Here is a 22,115-nt window from a genome sequence, read left to right as displayed (position 1 = left end):
TCAAAGGACAAGTCAACCAAAGACTTATTTCTGGTTTTCAAGATGAAAAATAAACCAGGGGATGCAAATTCAATTAACAGGAAATGCAGGGTTGAGGCAGTTACCCCCTAATATTGTTGAAGCTGACAATCGTGGATCCATCTAGGTATGGGCATCTAGGTATCTCATTTGATAAGACCTAATTGAACCTCCTCTCATCTGCATGTATATGCCCCACATAACTTTTCCCTGGGTGGGAATATATATATCCTGCATGTATTCGGCTGCAAGTATTGATATCTACTGTAGATATTACTTGGTTGTAGAAATGTTTCTCTTTCCAAATTTGGAAAATAAGCTTTCTGTATTAATATGACAAAATACATATTCCAATATCATAGACCTGTTTTTAATAACAAAGTTAAAATAAGTGCATGTCTATCAACTCTGCATGCATACTCTGTTTTGTCTGTCATATGAAGAATGAAGGAAGACACAGGATACTTAAGAGGAATTTTAGTGCTCAGGCCTATTATTAACCTTTAATTTCCTTAGCCATTGTTTCCTCATTGCAAACTCTGATGCTTTAAGAGGAACTAAGCATTACCTCATCTCTGGTGTAAGATATTTAAAATAGCTTCTGTGATATCAGCTATTACTCATCTCATAATCTGTTTAGTGTTTATAGGGCAATACTGAATGTAATTCTAAAGGAAATATGCTGGATGAACAGACAGACAGATACACAATAATGTAACCATTGCATACTATTCAATTTAAAAAACATACTAACCTCCATACACGTAAAAAGTATTTATAGATTTCTTAATGTGAAGAAATGACATCAGGAGTGACTAAAAATTACTGACAGCTGAAGTTGAGTGCACTTGTTTGTTGTCATCTCTCCCAGACCTTCATTATAAAGTCCGTTAAGTAACACGTTTATGATTTCTGTCATTATCAAATTGCCTTGTTCACAGAGAATGAACCAGAAAGTTCTTGATCTTGAGGGATCCTCTTCAGTCCCCCCCAGCTTCTCCCCCACCCTCGCAAAAAATGTCTCACTTCCTCCACGAGGTGGGCCATGACTTCAGTCCAGTGAAGAAACAAAGGAAGCACTGAGACCTGCGTTAGATTAATTAATGAATAATCGCTCTGAACTCTCCACACCAGCTGATAAGAGTATGGAAATTCCACCAACAAAATTCCAGCTGTGTTATGTTTGGCACACCTTTACATTGATACAACATTAAAAACAAAATTTCAATAAGGCAAGAGGAGCTCAAAGTCTCTAAAACGCTTCCTACCAATAACGTGGAAAATCAAGTGGATTTAGTGAAGGGTGAAATAATGTAGCCTGATTCCAATTCACCAAAAACATTCTAAAGCAGTCCATTACCATAATTACCCTTGGCTTAAACAAGAATGCAATAGGTGAATAAAGAAGATCTACTCCATCCTGAAGACATTTCTATTATTATTAAAAGAAAAGAAGTAGAAAGGGTCAGGAAAGGAGGTTTTTAATATTTCGATTCGGTCCACACTGCATCAGAACATAGACAATGAATCAACTATTTAGTCAGAACTACAAACATTTATTTTTTAAAACTCCAACATGTACAATTTTTAGAGCTGTCCTGTTTATGTTTTTGAAAAAGAGTGTTAAGGAGATACAATGTACTGAAATGTAATTGAGTCTGAGGCAACCTAGGAAAGAATTGTAACTATTATTAATAAGCTAGAACCGATTACTCAGTAAAGTTATTACTAGTCTAGTTACTAATATCTATCCTGGCCACAATAGGAACAATAGGAAGATTGGAATTCGAATGTGAGAATGCACCTGTTGAAATGTTTTTTCTCTATGCAAACAGCATGTGTTACCCACAGCAAAACCATAGGAATGGTAAACCATTCATAAGTAGACACATTGTACATCATAAATTACACCTGTCTTCAAACCACATTCTTGAGCATTAGATCCACATTTCTGATTACTACAAAATCAGCATCTGTTGCTAATCACCACTAGAAAGAGTCAATTGCACACAATTACTCCAAGCTTAATATTTCGATTTATATTCTTAATGCAAACCACTACATAACCATTTGGCTTGTTCAGAGTCAAGCAGAGTTTGAAGGAATAAAGGAAACTGGGGTATAGTCTCATACAGTACCTTCTGACTGTTACATCACCACACATCTTGTGATAAGAAGTAGCACCCACTTGAAGGGGAAGTTTAAAAGTTGCCGTGTTACACACAAGCTTCTCTTGAGCACACGCCCTCTAGGGAAAGTATTACTGTTCAAAGCGATATAGAATACAGACGTATTCTGTTATGAACTCTCTGTGAGACAGAGATGCATTGTGAGACATGGTCAGTGTGTTTGCCACTAGTCTGAAGTCACCAAAATGCTAGTGTGTTTTTGCTGAGGCAGTAAATAAATGTGTACAGTCATGTAGAGAGTCACATTCTTGTTGATGAGGAATCACACCTGGTCTGGATACTTCTGATCCTTGCAATGTACCGAGAAATGTAAAGAAAGTACAAGGCATGCACATATAAGCACAGAGAGAAGAAAGGTTATCATGAGGTGATTAGAAGCATGGAGCTGTTGTGTCTTATTCTTAATGAGAAAGCTCTGACAAATCCATGGGTCCTTTATTACTGAGCAAGTCTCCTTAGTCCAAGGCAGTCTAAGTCTTTGAGAGACCAAAGAGGCAGTTTATCTATTGCTTGCATTGAAATGTGGTGTAGAGGTGTTCATTCTTCACTGCCAGTAGATTTAAAACAAACAGCATCCCTGTGTGACTGTTTTCCCCACATTGCAAAAAACATCTGAGTCTGGAGCTCCTCAAAGGTTTATTGTTAAAGTGCTCTGACCCATGTAATGAGCTCATAACTGTTGGGCAGAAGGCATTTAACTTTCTAAACTGGAATCCGTCCCACAACTAGCTCTACCCAGCAAGCTCAGCAGAGACTAGGCCATAGTGCAGAGGCGGGTGAAATAAAATCAACAGCTGTCCCAGTGACTGTACAGAAGAGTGGTACCCCCATACAGTTCTAAGGCAATCCCCTGTCATGTGAGACTGAGATCAGAACCACGCTTTTCCTTTTTCCATTGTCCCTTGCTTTCTCTTACTCCTCTTTCTTAACTCCGATGATCACTTAGTAACTTAAAACCCACGGACTACAGTCACGCTCCAGGTTTGCAGTGAGTGGCCAGCACTCAGTCAGAGCTGCGTTGAGGGATATCAGTTTCTTACTACGTAACTAAAGCCACACAAGCCAGGCCATTTTTTTGTTTTTGTTTTAAAACTATAACGTTTTTTAAAAAATGAAACAAAAGTTGATATTTTTAAGTATAAACTGTATTAACATCGGGTTTCATCAGAAACATGAGCAGATGATTCCAAAAATATTTCATTAAATAAATGAAATATAGTAAATATCCTCTGATTCAACCCCTGTGTCGTGATGTGGTATTATGTTGAAGTCATGTGTATTACATAATTAAAAAACTCTGTTTCTAAGGTATGAAAGTGATGCATTGCCCTCTATTGTCATCTCATCCCACGCTTACCAAAACCTCTAAAATTAGACTTGGAGCGAAGCAGCATCCTTTCCATCTGGGGGCGAAAGTAAAGAATTTGGTTTCCAACTGTTTGTGAAGGGTGAAAACATCCTGTTCGTACATCTAGGCATGTTGCTGAAAAGACCAAAACAGGCAGGTGTGCGTGTGAGTGGGAGTAGGGACTTCGTCATCTGAGTAGAGGCAGAGAAAAACTGAGACTTGTAAGCACGACCTGCGTAGAATCTTAATAGAAAAAAATCCCACCAGTAAAATGTAAAAGGAAGCTGGAGTTTCTTTATTCAAAGCATTTTTATGGTGCATGTTTTGTTTAAAAGGTCATTTCTCAGTCAAGGGTCTTAAGAAGGTCTAAAATGTTCTCCCTGTTTTTTGTACTGGGGAAGCAGTGTTTTTTTCTTAACATTAATAGCACATTTTACTGTAGAGCTGGTAAACTACAGTACTGCGGGTTCCTGAGCTTCATGTCATAAATATCTGTACCAGTAAAACTCATGAAAGCTTAAGTTCATTTGAGAAAATATTCCTAAAAACATGAACAGTTTTTACACAAACACAATAGCAGACATGCTCATGAATTGCAAAATGGTTTTGGTTTTGTGAGTAAATAGGATCAAGGGGTAATGTTAAGATTAGAAATATGTTAGGGATTAGTATTACAGTTACCAGGAACCATAATTCAGTCAAGATTGACATTACAACACCAATAACCAATTTTAAGTCCATGCTCTTATTCCAAACCATCTTCCTCAACTGCAGCACACAAATGCAATCAAGAAGCTGGTTCACATTGAGATTTGCTTTTCAAAACTGTGATCTTTACTGTAATAATATGTTGCCTCAACAAAACACGGAAGAATTAAAACATGCCCAGTGTTTTTTTTGGAATTCTGTATCCAGGACTTGTCCTAGGACAACTGCTCTGGATCTCCATTCCCCTGAAAACCTGCTGCTGTGATAGATGTCTTATTTGGGTTGCAGGGATTCTGAGAAAAAGCCCAGGGGTTTCCAGGGTTTTCTTTGGACACATTTCAGCCAGTTACCAAATCCTCCTCCTCAAACAGTGTAATTCACCTCCTGGTTTTCTCCTTAACGTTTCAGCATCTTGAAGCCAGGGGAAAAAGTCTAAATGAATGTATTTAATTTTCTTGAGGTGCGGACCTTTATAAGGAATCCAAGCATGCACAGACTGTATTCTCCCATTACAGCACTCACTCCATAGTTCTCGAATCCCTCAGAATGTCCAGTCTGTTTTTTTGTGAGTCACTCACAAATAGTTAAAATCATTACATTCTGTTTTGTTCTGTCCTGTTAGTCCGTTTGGCATTACAAGAGTTTATTTGTCCCAGATTTCCAGGAATGCAGCCTGACAGTTTTGGCGTGTTGAAGAGAGTGGAGTGGTGTCAAGCAGTATGCCCAAGTACAAACCCTTAGGAGTTTTTAAATAGTTACTGTTTCCATTCCTTTCAATTTCACCCGTCACTTCGATAGGAAAAGGAATTTCACATAAGGGAACAGGAAGGAAGTTGAACAATATTTAGCCGTGCTTTTCAAAGAGGGAGATCATAACTCCCCATATTTAACTGGTGCTCTGAGGCCAGCAGAGATTGAAGACTGTACCTTGGGACCACTCCCTTGATGCTCAAGAAAGTGAGCTACTGTAAGTTGTCATGAATTAAGAAATAAACTGCAAAATTTAGATTGCCGGGTTTTCCAAGGTTCAGACTGAACCTTGGCACTCCCACCTTGCTAATTTAAAATGGAATCTTTCCATGCTTTTACAATTCCCCACTCATTTTAGGTAGTTATGCCCAACAAACACTTGAGCAAGACCATTCAGACATACTTTTGCCACTGTAGAATGTGATTAGCTCTTCACAGATATTTAACCATTGTTCCTTACTTGTTATCAGTAGCACTATTACAGTATGTATAGTTGCTAAATATTATAATAATACTGAACTTAAATATTGTCATGGACTAGCTTTGCCAGTACTGTATGTAACAGTATTGTGAACTTTTGCCTTGCATAACCTTTGAGACTCGACTCACACCCTGTCATTAACAGCTGTGCTGGTACCTCGTCATGGAGAACGTACAGGGGTACAGGGTGATTACTGTATAAATATAAAAGTACCTCTGATTCAACTAAACCCTGGAGAAATTAGTTCAGTTCATCATTAGTTCAGGGGCGTCAGATGCATTGACTAGAGCGTTGTAGCTCTTCTACTGTCTGTACCCCAACCCTAATTGGTTCAATTACGAGGTTAATTGGATAAATTCAAGCCTGGTATTTCTCTCTCGGGTCTGAAATAATGCTATCAACCTTATTAAATACCTGTATTGCTTGTTTCAAAACAAGAACATTTTAAGTGCTCAGCTGTAAAACTAAAACACTTCTAAATGTTTTGGAATAAGCCTTTCAGAACTTAATAACATCCATTAAGCGATTGATTGCTAAAATTGCAACGAGAACACGGAGACATGCAGCCGTCCAAGAATGGGGTTTGACAGTGCTGTTTTCTTACCCATACTACAAATTTGCTTTCAGTGTAAATGTAAAGGGAAAAAAAACTTTTATCGTTAAAATGTTTTACAGAAACCTTTGAATTAGACGCCTAAAGGTGATGTAACTTTATTTAGCCAAGTACTGGACACGAGGTCATTAAAGTAACTCAAAACAGCCCTCGCGGATTTTCCCATTTTTGGATTAGAATATTTATTTTATATGATAGGAAAAACTCCCGTGTGTTAGATATATATAAATCCACAATATTAAAAACAACTGCAAGATGCAGGATCGTACCTGTGGACGGTGCACACCCACAATAACCATCTCTTGGCGAGCTGTGTAGTTCCTTGCTCTGTGTCGGAGAGTTTGGGGTTAAGTAGGGGAATTCTGCGAAAAGCGGTAGCCAATGAGAATTCACATAAACACGCTCGGTAAGTGCATTTCATGCTGGCACAGCGAGCATTTAGTCTCAAGCTCGGAAGAAATAAAGAGGACGCCCTGAGTGAGCTAAAAGGGTAAGCTTTGACGTGTTAATGTCACCTCAATAAGTGCACACTAGGATCGCGTAATTTGAGAAAGAGCAGCGCTGGAAGGAATAACTCATTTCATAGCGGAGCTCGTTTGTTTTTCACACTTTTTCTACGCGTAATTTCTGAGGTTAACTAGTGGAGAGGGGCGTAACCATCCCTGCAAACCGAACGCTCATAGATAACTTTGTGAATTAGCCTGGCCGTTTCCCAGAGCGGTAGTTTTTAGCAGGTGAAAGCTCCTGTTCTGTGCTCCTCGGTGGGTTTTCGTAGGTCGTGCGTTCCCAGATGGTGCTGTTGTTGCGAGGCAGAAAATCTGACCGGTGACTGAATGGGACTTTCCAAGTCCTTAACGCTGGACTGGCCTGCCCCTATCCTACACAGGAGGAAAAAAAAAAAACTTTTCAGAAAAGTGGCTTTCTGCTGTTTGCAAAGGTTTACGACTTGGGCTCCACTTGTTTAAAAAAGTGGCGAAACTTTAACCTGTCGTTGGCACGCACGCTAATTACGCTTTCGTTAATGCGTTACAATATTAATGGCAACAATGTTTTTTTTCAGGTAACGTTTACTACTCCACGGAGGCACTAGTTTGCGAGATCTTTTTGCAATTAATGATTGCATTTTCAGTTAATTCGAGATCTCATTTTAAACACTCGAATGAATATAAAAATACAAGTTTTCGCTTTTAACATTTCTGTCTGATGTGATAATAAATAGTCCTTGATCGGCAGACTACCTGTACTGATTTGTTTAGTCTTCAATACGGAGTCCACCCACCCATTATTGCAGTAAAATACTGTAAGCTGTATGACTCCAGACTTTTAAATGTTGTTGTTGTTGTTGTTCAGGGTTATAGTGTAATGTAATTGCATGGGTATTGGGTTTGGGTTCCTTTCAGGTGAGAATGGCCCAGCACAGCTTTCTGCCCACAATCCCAGAGCAGGATGTGGTGAAGGTGGTTCTGACCCCAACCAGCTCGGGCTCCTGCCTGAAGGGCAGCTACAGCAGAACAGGGAGACAGGTGTGCATCAAGGTGTTGTCTGTCCACAGACCTGCAGAGAGGTGAGGGGGTGATGGATCGCTCTCAGTTGTTGACCCTGGTTCTGTCTGCTTTCCTGTCTGTTCTGTCCTTCCCAGCCTGTTCTTCAGCCAGAGTCGTGTGTTTCCAGGGCAGTTTGATCTTCAAACATCAATGGTACATATGCACAGCCACAAACAAATGCAGTATATGCAGAACACCTCCAAAGTAACCGCAGTTAATTTGTCAAACTTAAATGCATTAAAAATGCAATGCATGCTGCAATACATTTCTCTTTTACTTCAATTTCAACGCCCCCCCGTTTATTTGAATGGAGGAAAAATATACTTCTGTTTCTCCTTTCTGCAACTACCCCAGATGGAAGATGGGTTAAGTCTGGTTCTAGATGCACCTGCAGCAGGGAAATTTTAACTTGCTGACATCAAATCCAAGTCGAGAGGAAACGTCTGAGTTGTTGAAGAGCTATAAAGAATTTTGAAGTTTAAGTCCCAGATCGTATTGCTTCATTTAAGGACTTGCTACGTATCTGAAACAAAAACCTGCAGGGGTGATCGGCAAGGCTAAAGAAGAAGTTGTGTTAGTGGAGAAGAGAAGTCCAGATAGACTGTATATCCGGTCTGGTTTACCTACAGTAGGTGTAGTATCTCAGACCTGGAGTCTATCCAGGTTCTGCACTGTTGTTAATTTCCAGTTGAAATTAAGTAACCTGCGTAACATTAGGAAGCATTGTCATTCCTTTTAGATGAGAGGCGTTTTACGGTGGTGTTTACACTTCAGCAGAATCTCTTCCAAAGTGTGTGCAGTACAAATGTTGGTTGTGGAAATGTTTATTGTGCTGCTCTGGGGGTTTATTTGAAAAGTCGGGACATATAAGAGAAGGCAAGCTTAAAAATGTGTTAGTTCCAAGACAGTTTAGATGGATTACAGGACATGCAGTAATGGTGGCTTGGTTTGATCATTGTTTTAGTGATTTACGTTAACATCAAAATGAAACTACAGGCCATGTATCTCCTTCACACCTCTTCCCCCGCAGCACTCGCAACCCAAAATTGAATAAAAATAGTCGACTCTCGCTTGAACGTTGCGGAATTTCTCCTGCATCTTATGATTTCAAAAGGCTAAGCTGTTGTAAAAGTGAAATACGGGACTGATGATGCACATCAAGAAGCTCATATAAAACTAAAAGGTTCTCAGATGGGTTTCTGTGGATTTCCTGAATGAATGAATGAATGAATGAATGAATGAATGAATGAATGAAGACTCATCTTGAATGTGACCTGTGACCTGTTTCCTGTGTTCTATGGAGCATGTTTATGTAATTAGCCAGTGTTGAGGGGAAATGTTGGGTCATGTAGAGTTCTTACTCATGTCGAGAGTGTGTTTTGGTTCTTCTCTGCCACAGGGAGTGGAGTGAGCAATTTCAGGAGATTGAACAGGTGCGACGGATCAGGTCAGACCGGGTTCTGGCTCCTTTGGGAGTATACAAGACCCATCACTTCCTGGGCCTGGTGTCGGAGTGGATGAGTGGAGGGTCTCTCCACACCCTCCTTAATGAGGTAGGAGGGGAGGGTTGCGCAGTCGAAACTCATGAGTCCTCAACGTGCATCAGAATATTCTGGGTGACAAGTCGCATTGAGTCATAGTCCTCAAAATCCTCCAACTGCTAGCTACAGTTGTCATCGGTAAAAATACTCATTCTTTCTCAGTAAGATACTTTTAAAATCAAATGGACAAGATGGATAATATGATCTAATTTCTCATTTGCAACCTTTTTGCTTGATTAATTTTTATAGTACAACATCTCCACAACCAAAGATTTTTTTCCCCAATTTCTGATGTCATTTACATTTCTGACATAATCTTTCTTCTTTTTTAAAAACAAAATAGATCCACGTTTTAAATCTAAAAGTGCTGGGAAAACATCTTCACTGGGATCTCTGAGTCACTGTCCACAACTTTGCTATTTTAGCCAATTAAATCTTTGTCGTACCAAAAGGTGACTCAGGTGTTTAAGGAGATCTCCGCGGTACAGCCCAGTACTGTGCCTGAACTTCTCAAATACAGGGTTCAGTCCCTTATGTAAAGGATGTTTGTTAGAATGGGAAGTTCCAGTGCGGACCATCTTTTGAGGGGGAAGTTTGTGTTGTATTGGGGAGCGTGGGGAGGTCTCAGTAACAAAGCAAAGAAAAGTCAATCATTACACATCAAAGACACCAAAAGCAAAAAGCGGTAGTTAAAGTAGTTCTTAGGCAGAGGTAATGTGAACATATAACATTGAAAATGAAAGAACAACTGTACAATTACATTTTGGACTCTTATGTTTTTTTTCTTTTTTAAAAATCACCTCTGAGCGGAGTGTCCATTTGTTGTAAAAAAAAATACAAAACTAGATTAACATGGTTGCAAGAACTCAGCAGGGAAGGAACTGCATTAAACTCAGAGTCTGGATCTATTTCTGTAACATTAACTCAATCAACTCAATTAACTGAGAGCAGTAATGTGGTTTTGCTGAATCTTTGGAACAGAGATTCACAAATCCAGTCGCAACTTTAAAGCAGGTCAAAACTCTGGATGTTGTCTCAATTCTGTTCCAGCGCCAGCGTTATCCTGAATTGACTGTACCTCTACTTCTCCGAATCCTGCTGGATGTTGCAGAGGGTCTTTCCCACCTGCACGGAATACCTCTTTCTCACCAGGCCCTGAAGCCTAACAATATCCTGCTGGACGCTCAGTATCGGGCAAAGGTAATCTAAAGCCTGGTTAAACCTGATGCTATTTTTATTATTCCTAGAAGGCAGAAGCAATTTGTCAATACCTTTTTAAAGAATGATTGCAGCAGCTGTCTACCCTGTAATTTAGTGGTATATAATTCCTAGAGCTCTCTATTTATTGTAGTGTAAATACAATATATTCTAAAAAGCAATATGGTGACTTGTTCCGTATACAGTATATTGCTTTTTCGTTGTGCTTGTTCTACTGGTTCCTCAGTAAGATAAAATCAATGCATTCTGATGTTGCTAGGCTGTAAAAAATGTTTAACAGAAATCGTATAAAACAGGTATGTATGCAATGCATAGCGATTTCGTTTAAAAATGCTTTTAGATAAGCGCGTATGTCTCTTTGGCCTATAGGTCTGTGACTATGGCTTGTTGCAGTGGAAAAAATGGAACTTGAAGTCCGTGCGTGATGACTGTAATGGACATTGGATTAGGGACCTGGTGTATTTGTCACCAGAAGTCCTTAGAGGGGAAACACCTGCCATAGAGGGAGATCTGTACAGGTGAGAGTTTCTGTGTTTGAACCCCTCCCCAAAGATGTGCCCTTCACAGTTTCTTCTGTTGCGATTGAGTATTTAAAAGAAAAACTGATTTCTGATTTTAATTTTAATTGTTTTCCTTAAAGGTTAACCAATGATAGTGGCTAAAAAGTATCAAATCAAATTCCAGGCTTATCAAGGTAGTTTTGTTTTTTTTTTACCGGGCAGATAAAAGGTGTATTTCTAAAGTGATAGATTTTAAATATTTAGATCTGCCTTTTTTTAAGGAAAAAAATCTTTCGCAATAGTGAAAATAGATTGCACTTCAAGCTAGTGTGTTATCAGGCAGAACAGCACCTAATTCCCCAAGATTCACAGTTCCTCTAACACTTGTTTTCCAAGTGTAAATGTCATTATGAAAGCAGAAGGTGCTGAGTTTGTCTAACCCCTTGCAGGGCACTGAAGGAAGTGGAGTCACCACTTGGTTCCAAAAATTAACTTTTTATGGCAGTCATGCGATTCACTTTCATAATGAAATCAGCATGGGAGAATGAAATGTGGTGTTTTAGAAAGATAGAATTGTTTCTTTAAGCATTCAAAATAAACTAGAGGTTAGCTCCATGCATCGTGTTAGTTCAGGGCTTTAATTTATGGATACTTTGTGAAGTCTGTCTTCACACTAAAAGATGCAGAGAAAGAAAAATATATAGAAAAGGACTGGACAGAGCACTGTCTTTAAAGCAGCAGTGCCTAAAGAGCTGGAACAAACCGTTAAATCGTGCCAATTAAGCCAGTTCTCAGCCGATTTATTTCACTTGCTTTCAGTTGTAATGAACACCTGCAGATGAACCTGCCTTCCAGTATCGGGGCTGGACAGCCTTGATCTTGAGAGAGGGTTTAATGGTGCGGCTTATGTCTCTTTCAGCTTTGGCATGGTCATGTGGGAGACCCTCAACAGAAGACAGGCCTATGAAGGTACGTGCTCTGACGCCAGGGGTTTACTGCGTTGAGTTGTAAGGGGTAGCAGGAAGGTGTGATACTGTGGCATCTGTCATGTTGCAGTGTGGCTTCTCTTGCTCTCTTCCATTTAACAAAAAAAGACAACTTCCTCATTTCTTATTTTCCTTATTCCTCAAACTTCTGTGGAGTGAGATTGTGAACCTGTTCACTAGTCCATGTGAATAGACAGTGTTAGTGTGGAGGCCCTTTGGGTGCAGCTGTCAAACCAAAGAGCAGAGGACTATTCAGCACTTCACTAAGAAAAGCTGCTTACTGGCTCACTCAGCTTCTCAGTTCTGTTACTTCAGCAGATGAAGCTTGCAAAGGGCATTCACAATACCTCAGTACCTCATCTAGGACAGCTAATTGATTTTTTTTTTCCCCCTTTGAATGTTTATGTTGCTAGAACAGCTCTTATGTATGAAGTTTCCAACCTTTGTCTTGGTTTTTCAGGTATTGTAATTTATCATAACTAATTTACCTGATACCTGGTTAAAGTAATTAAAGAGCATGAAATAATATTTCAAAGACCCTGCAGTTCTCAAAAACCAGGGCTGGTGACCCCTTGTTAATTTGCTTCTAAGGCTGTTGTTCTAAATAAAGGGGATTTTTTAAACTTTGTGAATAGTGCTGCTAATAAAAATAACTTGGAATTACATCGCTTGCATGTTCTTGCATCATGTCAAGCCCCATCGTTTGTGCTGTATTAAGAGTGAGACTTGAATTTGGGAAACAGTCCGACTTCTGCATTTTCCACCATGTCCGGGGAGAGGGATGAGGCAGGGTGCTTTTCTCCAGCTCTCGAACCAGCTCGACGGGAGGAAGTGGTAAATGTGTGCCTCTTTTCCCGCGCAGGTATCGGCCAGCCGCGGGCGCTGCCGCTGTCTGTGCAGAGTGGCATGGGGCCTGGCATCGGAGAGGAGGCGGTGGCTGCCGGGGTGCCCCAGTGCCGGGCCCTCTCCCAGCTCATGGCCCTCTGCTGGAGCCGCGACCCTGCCTCTCGTCCCCGGGCAACAGGTACGCAGCCTCTCCAGGACTCGGACTGCCTGTGCGCCGCCCATTCCTCACGCCACGGATCACGGCACTCGGCTGGCTGGGCCAGTTCCCACAACGGCTTGATCCCACCGATACTTGAAATGATCAACAGACAGAAGAACACAAGAAGGTTTACAAACGATCCATCCAGCCCGTAGTTAGTTCTTAATTGATCTGAGGATAGAATCCAGGGTTGGCGTCGGCAAGGTGGCTGGGCAGCCTGTTCTATACTCCCACAAGCCTTTGGGTAAAGAAGCATTTCGTATCCTCACTGTTGAATATGCTTCCATATAATTTCCACTTGTGCCTCTGGTTGGTGCTCCACTGTTCATGTTGAAGAAGGCCTCTGGGTTGACTTTGTGAGTGCCTTTGAGGATTTTGAGGACTTGTTTAAGGTCTTGAATAGAGAAATTAAGAGGTTCAGTTCCTTCAGCATGCCGGTGTAAGACAAGTCCCAGAATGCATCAGGTTGGCACTTTTGTGAATTGATTCCAGAGAAGCAACATCTTTTGTGGTGTCTCACCAAGACCTTGCAGGTAAGTGAGGAAAGAGTACCAGTTAACAGGAATCTGGGGGAGTGGAATGAGAACAATCCAGCTTCTCTCCCCCAGCTTGGCTCTAGACAATGGCTGGATTCCAGTTACAATTGTCAGACACCACTCCCTTCTCTTTCGTCACTCCTTTTGTGTTTTCTTGTTGTTTTTTAGGAAGTATGTGATGGGAGGTTTTATGGGCTGTAGTGCCAGTGCCAGTGGAGGGCTTCTGCAGGCCTCTTGAGAGAAAGCCTGTTGGTTTCCATGAGAGATATAAGTTAGAGATATACCTGTTAGCAAGATGCAAGCATTCAGCTTTTTAAAACCAGAAAGTAAATGTAAAAATATGCTTATAATGACTTAAACATTGTACAAATATTATGAAAAACTGATTCTGGTACATCTAGCCTGTAAATGTTTGCCTAGGTGACAGGTTATTTAGTGACGCTACAGTACCACCTTGATTGAGCAAGATTCACCTGGCGAGTTTCCAGCATGTTCGGGCCAGTGCTGCACTCATTTCCAGGTTCCTTGTTGTAATAACTAGTGAGCTATAAAGTTCTGTTGGGGGAAAATCTCATAAATTCATCCTTTGCATCAATTAAAATAAAAATGTCTCAGATTACAGTTACGAACCCTGCAACTGCACACGGGGGTTGGGGGTGGGGGGGACGTGACTCCTCTGACCTGACCCCTGCGAAATGCTCAGGTTTTGACGCTGATTCTGGTACATCTAGCCTGTAAATGTTTGCCTAGGTGACAGGTTATTTAGTGACGCTACAGTACCACCTTGATTGAGCAAGATTCACCTGGCGAGTTTCCAGCATGTTCAGGCCAGCGCTGCACTCATTTCCAGGTTCCTTGTTGTAATAACTAGTGAGCTATAAAGTGCTGTTGGGGAAAATGCTCATAAATTCATCCTTTGCATCAGTTAAAATAAAAATGTCTCGGATTACAGTTACGAACCCTGCAACTGCACACGGGGGTTGGGGGTGGGGGGGATGTGACTCCTCTGACCTGACCCCTGCGAAATGCTCCGGTTTTGACGCTGAACTGGCTGCGCATCACGACAGCTCCACGAGCCTGCAAGCGCTTGGGTAACTGTAGGGGTGCTGTCGAGAGTGCTGGTTGACTGATCCCACCCTCGGAAAAGTGTGAAGAACCACTTGGGGAATCCCAGTCACAGCTAGTAACATGACCCAGGCTCGATCCCGTGACCGTAGAGCTCCATCTGCGGTGGAGCCCCATGACATAACATTTTTAACCGACTCGACCTTGCTCAAATTTCGGTTCCTACACTGTGTGTCAAAGCTGCTGAAGCAGGAAAGTGGGCTACTGTACAGTGCATGCTCACTGCTTTAGCAGAAAGGCTGATGGCTTTTCCCCGAGGCCTTGACTATGAAACTGAAAGAACGATCTGTTCTCTCGTGTGTTGGGACTTGCCTGACGGCTGAAAGCTCGTTTCTCTTCTTGCAGACTGCCTGCTGGTGCTCCGTAGTGCCATAGAGGCCTTCCACCCAGACTCGATAGCCGGGGCTGTCCTCCAGCTGAACGAGAGCAAGGTAAAGGGTCTTCCATCAATATACACATGCATGCCCCTCCAGCACCAGATAGATTTCTTACATAGCATTGACTTGCACAACTCCTTTCCTCTTGAGCTTTGATTTGAATGTGAAGCGCTTTGCATATTAGTTTTCCCATAAGCGACTCCTAGGGGTGATGTGATAAGTGCTATTGCCTCAAGGTTAGATCCTAGGTCCAGTAGTACTCTGCATGTTTGTATGGGTTTTCTCCAAGTCCTTTGGTTATTTATAAACTGGCTCCAAACCGAAAACTGAAATCGGTAAGCCTGTGATTAAGAACTCGGCTGGAGAAAAGCCAGAAGACTGTGATCCTTCAGGAACAGGGTTGGGGAAACACTGCACTTCGCTGTTTGCAGCATCTACAAAGTGTACAGCAGTTTACATCCATAATCAAGTTTAACTGCTGTATGTAGCCCAAAGTGTTGGAACAATGCAAGAAACAGAATACCTTTTAAACTACTGTGTGTTTTTCTACGTATGTTCTGTTATTATTTGAAACAGAAAGTTGGTGTGTACAGTAGGTTTCTGTATAGACTTTAGTATTGATCAAGTTTTATTCTGTCTTGTGTCCAGGAGAGGGCGCTGTTGTATGGGAAAGACCAGTCATTTCAGGAGCTGCAGGTGGAGATACACAATCTGGAGGTGAGCTGGACTTCTGTTGGACTGAATGGACATGGTATTAATCACTGTAGAATAATGTAGTGATGCACAAATGACAGAATGTGCAGCAAACTGGAATTTAAATAACTGAATAATGCAGATGGAGGATATTTCTCTTAATGTCCAGAGACCCTTCGTAATAATGTTGTATTAGCAAACGGATAAGTACTGTAACAGGGTAAAGCTGAGCTCAGCTGTTAGAATCAAAACCATTGACTGTTCTGGTTGTCCATAACAGAGCGGATGCATTTCGGAGTTTGTAATTGTTAGTTTTGTAATACATCTTGTAGTTCATAAAGTTTTTACAGGGTTGTAGCCTTAAAAACTTAAAATGCTAAGTAAATGTAATTAAGCAGTTAAGTTTTTAAGTTATGTGAAGAATGCTAGCTCAAACTGGTCTTCTGTTTCAACACCCAGGTAGTCCTATGCTGAATGGGTGGGATGCTACTTTCCCACCTGCCCTGGATATGAATACTTCTTTTTTTTACGTTATCAGACTTCCGGTTGCTGCGGTGACTCAAAAAATCCTGGCAATAAGACTGTCCTGCTGGAAAAGGTGCAGACCCTGTCTTCTGCATCGCAGAGGACAAGACCCCAAAACCAGTCATCGCCCCCATCAGCACAAGGCAGCCCTCCGACTGCCTGTCATAGAGGTAATATCGCATCTCAGTCACTGAAAAAGTGGTTTTCCTACAGGAAGTCCAGCAGGGGATTAAGATGGCAGTGTTAAAAAAAAAGTGTTTCTACAGTGTTGTTGGAATTATTTACTTTTATTTTTCATAATTCGATATACTTTAAAATAAATCATTTTGATTAATCCTTTGGATAATGCTTTCAGTGCTAAGATTTCAGTTTAAAGTACCTTCCACAGACTCATATACTGTAGCTAGTTGGTGCAACCATTCCCTCCTTGATTTTTAAAAAAATGTTTTTCCAGAGTGCTGGATCCCAGCCTGCACCTCTTTGTTGAAGCCACCTTGTCAAAGTGCTCAAGCCTCCCTGCCTCAGGGCCCTTCCAGGAGAGGGGAGACCAGATGCAGCCCCCCTCCTAAGATGAACCCCCCACCCTTTCGCGCCCCCGTGCTGCCCAGAAATCTCCCCCTGGAGCGGCCCAGACACTGCTCTGTGGGTGAGTCACTCCGCCATTGCTAGCACAGTCCACTCACAGAGTGCTCTTCCTCTCCTGCTGATCTCTCGCCTCATGGCTCTCCCTTCCTTTCCAGTTACTCATCTAGTTTTCTTGGGGTTTTTATAGTCTGCAGCAAAATGTTTCAGATAGTATTGGCAAGCCTGTGCTTCTGGAAAAGTTAATGAAGTTGTCTCAAGGACTAAATTATGAAGCCTCTCTATAGGCTGGGCATCAAAGGAAAAATATTACTCTATCTAGACAAACAAACAAGTTTTGAGAAATATAGAGTATAGCTTAGGGATTCAGTGATCACTCATGAGCAACGGTGATACACTTGATTGTGTTGCAAGTCTACAATTGATATGCACAACAGATCTGTGGATGGGGAGATCCAAGTATGGTGGCCTGGGTAATAGTGTAGTCCAGGCGTGGCCAACTATGGTTCTTAAGGCCTTCTTTCAGGCAGATTTTACAGGTATCTCTGAATCTCCATCTCTCCTTCTTAAGAACAAGGAAAGGCTTCTGCATGTCTTCTGCAACTTTCCACTTGTGGTAACTGATGGGGAACCTGACTGTGTGGTACTATATTGATAAAGTCCCAGGACCTCAATCTCCCAACAGGCTTAAATTGATAACATTCCAGCAGGGCAGTGCATGTCATCATGCTGTTCTTGTAACAACAGCTTTCTTGTAAGATGAGATAGTTGACAGTTGCATCACAGATGCTCAGATTACTACATCTGAGCCCCATTGAACATCTGTGGCACGAACAGCAGTGACATGAGGCATCTACTGCTTGGAGACCAGTGAACAGGCTCATTCATGTCCAGGCCCTATGAAAGGAAAGGGACAGAATCCCATAAGATAACATCTGTAGTCTGGTGCAAAGCATGCAACACAGATGGACAGCATTTCACATTTTCACAGCAGAACTCCTCCTCATGATCAGCCCCAGTATGTTAATATTCACAGTATTTCTTGAAAACATATCGGTGTCCTTGTTACAAAAAAAGACATTGGTGTTTTCCTGAGAGAAAATGTGTGAATTTCCTGCAGTTATAAGGTTGTTTCTTTTAAAGCTCAGTGTGTATACTTACAGTTACACACATTATGCAGTGTAAGCATTTCTTTGGTTGGGTCACTGATTGGCTGTTTCCTGCAAGGCTGGCTCTCTTGCTCTTTCACGTCTGCAGCCTCTCCTTATCTGTGTTTTCCAAATCTATTTCCTCTGTAATAGAGAGCTGTTTCCCTGCATAGTTTTGTTTCTTTCTGTAAACTGATTTGTGAGAACTGATTTTCATTTTACCCATCATCACAGGTTAATTTTAATTCCAAGGAAATACATTATATTACGGGATCATTAAATTATTTGATTTCATTTGCATGTAGAGAAGGAAATCGGTGGAATAAAAAAACTTGCAGGGATCTAGTGCATTGCACAGAGAATGGGTATTTACTTCCTGCTGTTTGTTCTTTTGCAAGCTCTTCCTGGAGACCAATACTATCTGTCATAAACACCAAGAATATCAGGGCTGTAATCTTTTAGAAATCTCAATTTACATGGTTATGTATCCCAGATTGCAGCAGATGTAGACTTCAGAGGTATGTTTATTTAACTCTGTGTGCAGAACCATTATCTCAAGTAAGGGTTGCCATCTCTCTGTGCCTAAATAAGCTTTTGCTCTCCAGGGCTCTCAAATCAATTATATTGCTTAGAGACAAAGGCAGTTTCTGCTCTATCTCACCTCTGTGTGCGTTTCTCAGACTCGCTCCCTGGGAAGAGCTGCTGCCAGATCCTGCAGGACCGCCGAGAGTCCATCGTGCGGGGGCTGACGGAGGGGGGGCTGAACAAAATCCTGGACATGCTGCGCTCCAGACAGCTGCTGACCCCAGAGGCCTATGAGCTCGTCAGGGCCGCCCGGACCCTGGCAGACCGGACGCGCTCCCTGCTGGACACCTGCGTGTGTCTCGGGGAGCGCGCGGCCGAGCTGCTGGTGGTGGCGCTGGGTCTCGTGTCGGCCTCGGTCTCCCGCAGCCCCGCCCCTCTCTTCCAGTGACACGCCCACCCCCCTGGTTCTCCCAGAAGCCACCTGGCTCACAGTCAGGATCTGATCATCACGGTGGAGCTGTGGGGACACCACGCTACTGGGCATATCTGGATTTAGGACTGGTGGGCTAAATCCACATGGTTGATCTCCTGCTAAATCAGTTCATATTGGTACTGGAATGGTTAAGGATTCCACCTGATGTGCAGTTTCAAAGACGAAAAACGACGCGTGTGTGTTTCAACATGTTTGTTAGGACGTGAGGGGGGCCATTCGACTTATCTATCCTGTTGGGTGAAGGGGACTGGAGGGTAGTGCCGACAGACGCAGCAGCAATATATCCAGTGTGTGTGGACGCTGGTGCTGGCTTTGCCACTGATCCGGATCCTGATAGCCTATTTGTATTTCATAACTGAAATACTTCATTTATAATGGAAACTCATTAAGTAGTTTTTATAAAACTTAGATTGTATTGTCTTGCATGCATGTTTTCACAAGACACCATCTTCAATAGTTCCGTTTATACAATAGTTCTCAGATTATACACTGTAGTGATGTAAGATAAATACTGTAGTAATGTTTTTTTTTTTACTGTAGTTGAAGGGTGGCCTTAAGCTTTTTGTAACATAAGGTCTCATCAGCATGATGTGATTTCCATTTGTGTAAAAAAAAAAGGTAGTGCAACATTCACAAAGCTGTTTTCTCTTGTGCCATTTTCGAGATATTTATCACAATGGCTTTTATTTATTCAGTCAGCAACACAACAGTGGTGTTTGCAACTGTTCTGAGTTCTGCTTAACGTACTAGTAGTTTTTTGTAGAGGGTCTGAAAATGTTATCTGGCAGTGCTAAGTGTTAGTATCTTGTATCAAGAATATAGGTAGTGGTGCTGTTCTACTTCTTAACACTTGAATTTATTTAAATGTATGTAAGTGTGTGGCTCTGACTGCTGTCTCTTCCTTTTTGTATATAAAAAAGATAAGTTTAGGAGCATATACATAAAGACTGAATTTCATTTCACTTTCTTGCTTTGTGTTTTTGTTTTCACTTACTGATGTATTTTTTTTTTTAATTTTACACACCCTCTAATGTAATAAATCTTCTACACATTAATCTAGGGGGCTAACGTTAAAAAGTGTGAGGTTCTATGATTGGAAGCTTCTTCTTCATCACGTGGCTTGACGGTGAGAATTGACAAGGAAGCCATGTGTTTGTGGATTGATATTGAAAGTTTGGGAACCGGGTCATTAAAACATCTCACTACATGTGTCCTAGTTTCATGTGAGGGATGAGTGAATGAAAGGGAGAAGACAATGTAACTGTCCCAGGCACATGCATGCTACAGACAGTCCAGCAATCTAGCATAAGGTGCTGAGCCCAATTTTAATAAACGCAGGGTTATCACGCCCGTGTAAATGATATGGTCATCTGCATGCCTATTTTTAAATTTTATACATCCTTGCGAGGAAGAAGAATCCCTGTGAAACTCTGCAGCAAGACCCCTGCACATTCGCCAAGTGTGTGAATTACAGTGCTTTGCTGCATTGTGTCCCATTTTTCATGATTCACTGAAGCTCAGCAGGTGTGAGCCTGCCCAGTACCTGGATGGGAGACTCCTGGGAAAATCGAAGGTTGCTGCTGGAAGAGGTGTTAGTGGGGCCAGCAGAGGCTGTTCACCTTGCAGTCTATGTGGGTCCTAATGCCCCAGTATAGTGATTGGGACACTGTACTGTAAAAAGGCACCGTCCTTCAGATGAGACGTAAAACCGAGGTCCTGACTCTCTGTGGTCATTAAAAATCCCAGGGCGTCTCTCGAAAAGAGTAGGGGTGTAACCCCGGCGTCCTGGCCAAATTTCCAAATGGCCCTTACCAATCATGGCCTCCTAATAATCCCCATCTATGCATTGGCTTCATTATTCTGTTCTCCACCCCACTGAGACCTGCTGGATGGGGAGAGTGCTGGAGTACTATGGCTGCCTTCTCAAAGCGCTCTGAGTGGAGTGTCCAGAAAAGTGCTATATAAGTGTAAGCAATTATTATTATTATTATCCACACCAATAATAGGCTGGTGTTGACCTGTGAGGGAAAATGACATTATTAAGAACTAAGCCATTACTGACTGCGACAAAGCGTGTAGCGGTACCGCCGATATGTGCTGGAGGTAGAGCAGCAGCGTGTTGTGGACAGGAAAGCTTGTCAGGACAGATGGGAAAACGAATGGCCTATCCCAGAGGAAAACCTGTTTGCATCAATCAAGAACCTGAAACTGGACAATGACCTGAAGCCTAAGGTCAGAGCCACATTGGAGTGGTACAGTAAGAGCAGAAGAGAGTGAAGGTCCTTCAGTGGCTCAGACAAAGTTGTGACTTGGGCCCAGTGGAAAATTAATGGCGAGACTTCATAAGTTCTGTCAATGTACTTATTACTAAAGTACTTATTAGAACTCAGGCAGCTTTTTCAGCAAGACAAAAATTACACATCCCACTGTGCTAAGTGTGTGAGACTTAATGACTCAGCAGAAAATGTTGGCAAACACCTAGGGAGCTGACCTACAGGTACATGAAATCAGTAAGTCTCACTTTGCATTTCTTTGGAGGTTTTTCTGACATTCAATCTCCATTGCATATTAGAGCGCTCCATTTATAACATGCATTACCTGTAATTGATCGAAATGTGACTTGCTAGGTGAATTGTAATTGGGTGCTTTGTTCCCGGGTATGGACGATGGATGGTACTGTGGAGCTCCTCAAATAGCACGCAGCATAAAGATTTCACAACTGTGACACACAATACATGATATACAGGTATAAAATACACAAATAAAACGTCTAAAGGTCCATAGCATTGATGTTCAGAATTTCAAATTGACAAAAACACAACCGAAGAGAATAAAATAAATATTAAATGCTGTTCGTTAACATAATATCTAATCATTTCTTCTTGCATAATATCTTTCTTCTAATTAGGCGGAACGGCCTAGACTGCTCTATACAATTTTTATAGTATTATTCCTAGCAATAAACTAAGACACTGTTAACTAGAACGTCGTCTTGGGGAGGTAAAAATCACACTTTCACAAGGACACCATGGCTAAATGACTGGAATATTGATGACGGAGTGGAGGGGTGAACGTGAGATAGAAACTCTAGGTGTTCACCTGCAGCATCGGGAATCGAATCGTCTTTCGCAAGCGATGTGATACGAGCCAAAGAGCAGCACAAATCCACC

The 22,115-nt window shown here is 41.7% G+C and overlaps 1 protein-coding gene across 2 annotated transcripts; it reads left to right on the top strand.

The window, feature by feature from the left end:
* Positions 1-6,490: 6,490 nt before the first annotated feature.
* On the top strand, positions 6,491-19,907 carry LOC102696607 (receptor-interacting serine/threonine-protein kinase 2). Of its 2 annotated transcripts, none has more exons than XM_015368387.2 (12): positions 6,491-6,597; positions 7,508-7,671; positions 9,051-9,204; positions 10,243-10,392; positions 10,780-10,928; positions 11,830-11,879; positions 12,759-12,920; positions 14,948-15,033; positions 15,628-15,696; positions 16,211-16,367; positions 16,652-16,843; positions 18,608-19,907. In XM_015368387.2, exons 2-12 carry the CDS (start codon positions 7,514-7,516, stop codon positions 18,898-18,900), a joined length of 1,620 nt encoding a protein of 539 aa, XP_015223873.2. In that variant the 5' UTR covers positions 6,491-6,597; positions 7,508-7,513; the 3' UTR covers positions 18,901-19,907. The 2 variants fall into 2 exon arrangements, with proteins under 2 accessions (XP_015223873.2, XP_015223871.2); XM_015368385.2 differs by lacking the exon at positions 6,491-6,597 and adding an exon at positions 6,619-7,167.
* Positions 19,908-22,115: the final 2,208 nt, after the last annotated feature.

The sequence above is a fragment of the Lepisosteus oculatus genome, chromosome 20, assembly GCF_040954835.1.
Source record: "Lepisosteus oculatus isolate fLepOcu1 chromosome 20, fLepOcu1.hap2, whole genome shotgun sequence".
Lineage (NCBI taxonomy): Eukaryota > Metazoa > Chordata > Actinopteri > Semionotiformes > Lepisosteidae > Lepisosteus > Lepisosteus oculatus.
This window is presented reverse-complemented; position numbering and strand designations above follow the sequence as displayed.

Excerpts from the sequence above, each read along its gene's own strand:
- LOC102696607 (XM_015368385.2), top strand. The coding sequence starts at position 7,129 with ATGCGTTACAATATTAATGGCAACAATGTTTTTTTTCAG. Across the intron at positions 7,168-7,507 it reads GCAACAATGTTTTTTTTCAG|GTGAGAATGGCCCAGCACAG; the intron begins GTAACGTTTACT and ends GGTTCCTTTCAG. Across the intron at positions 7,672-9,050 it reads GTCCACAGACCTGCAGAGAG|GGAGTGGAGTGAGCAATTTC; the intron begins GTGAGGGGGTGA and ends TCTCTGCCACAG.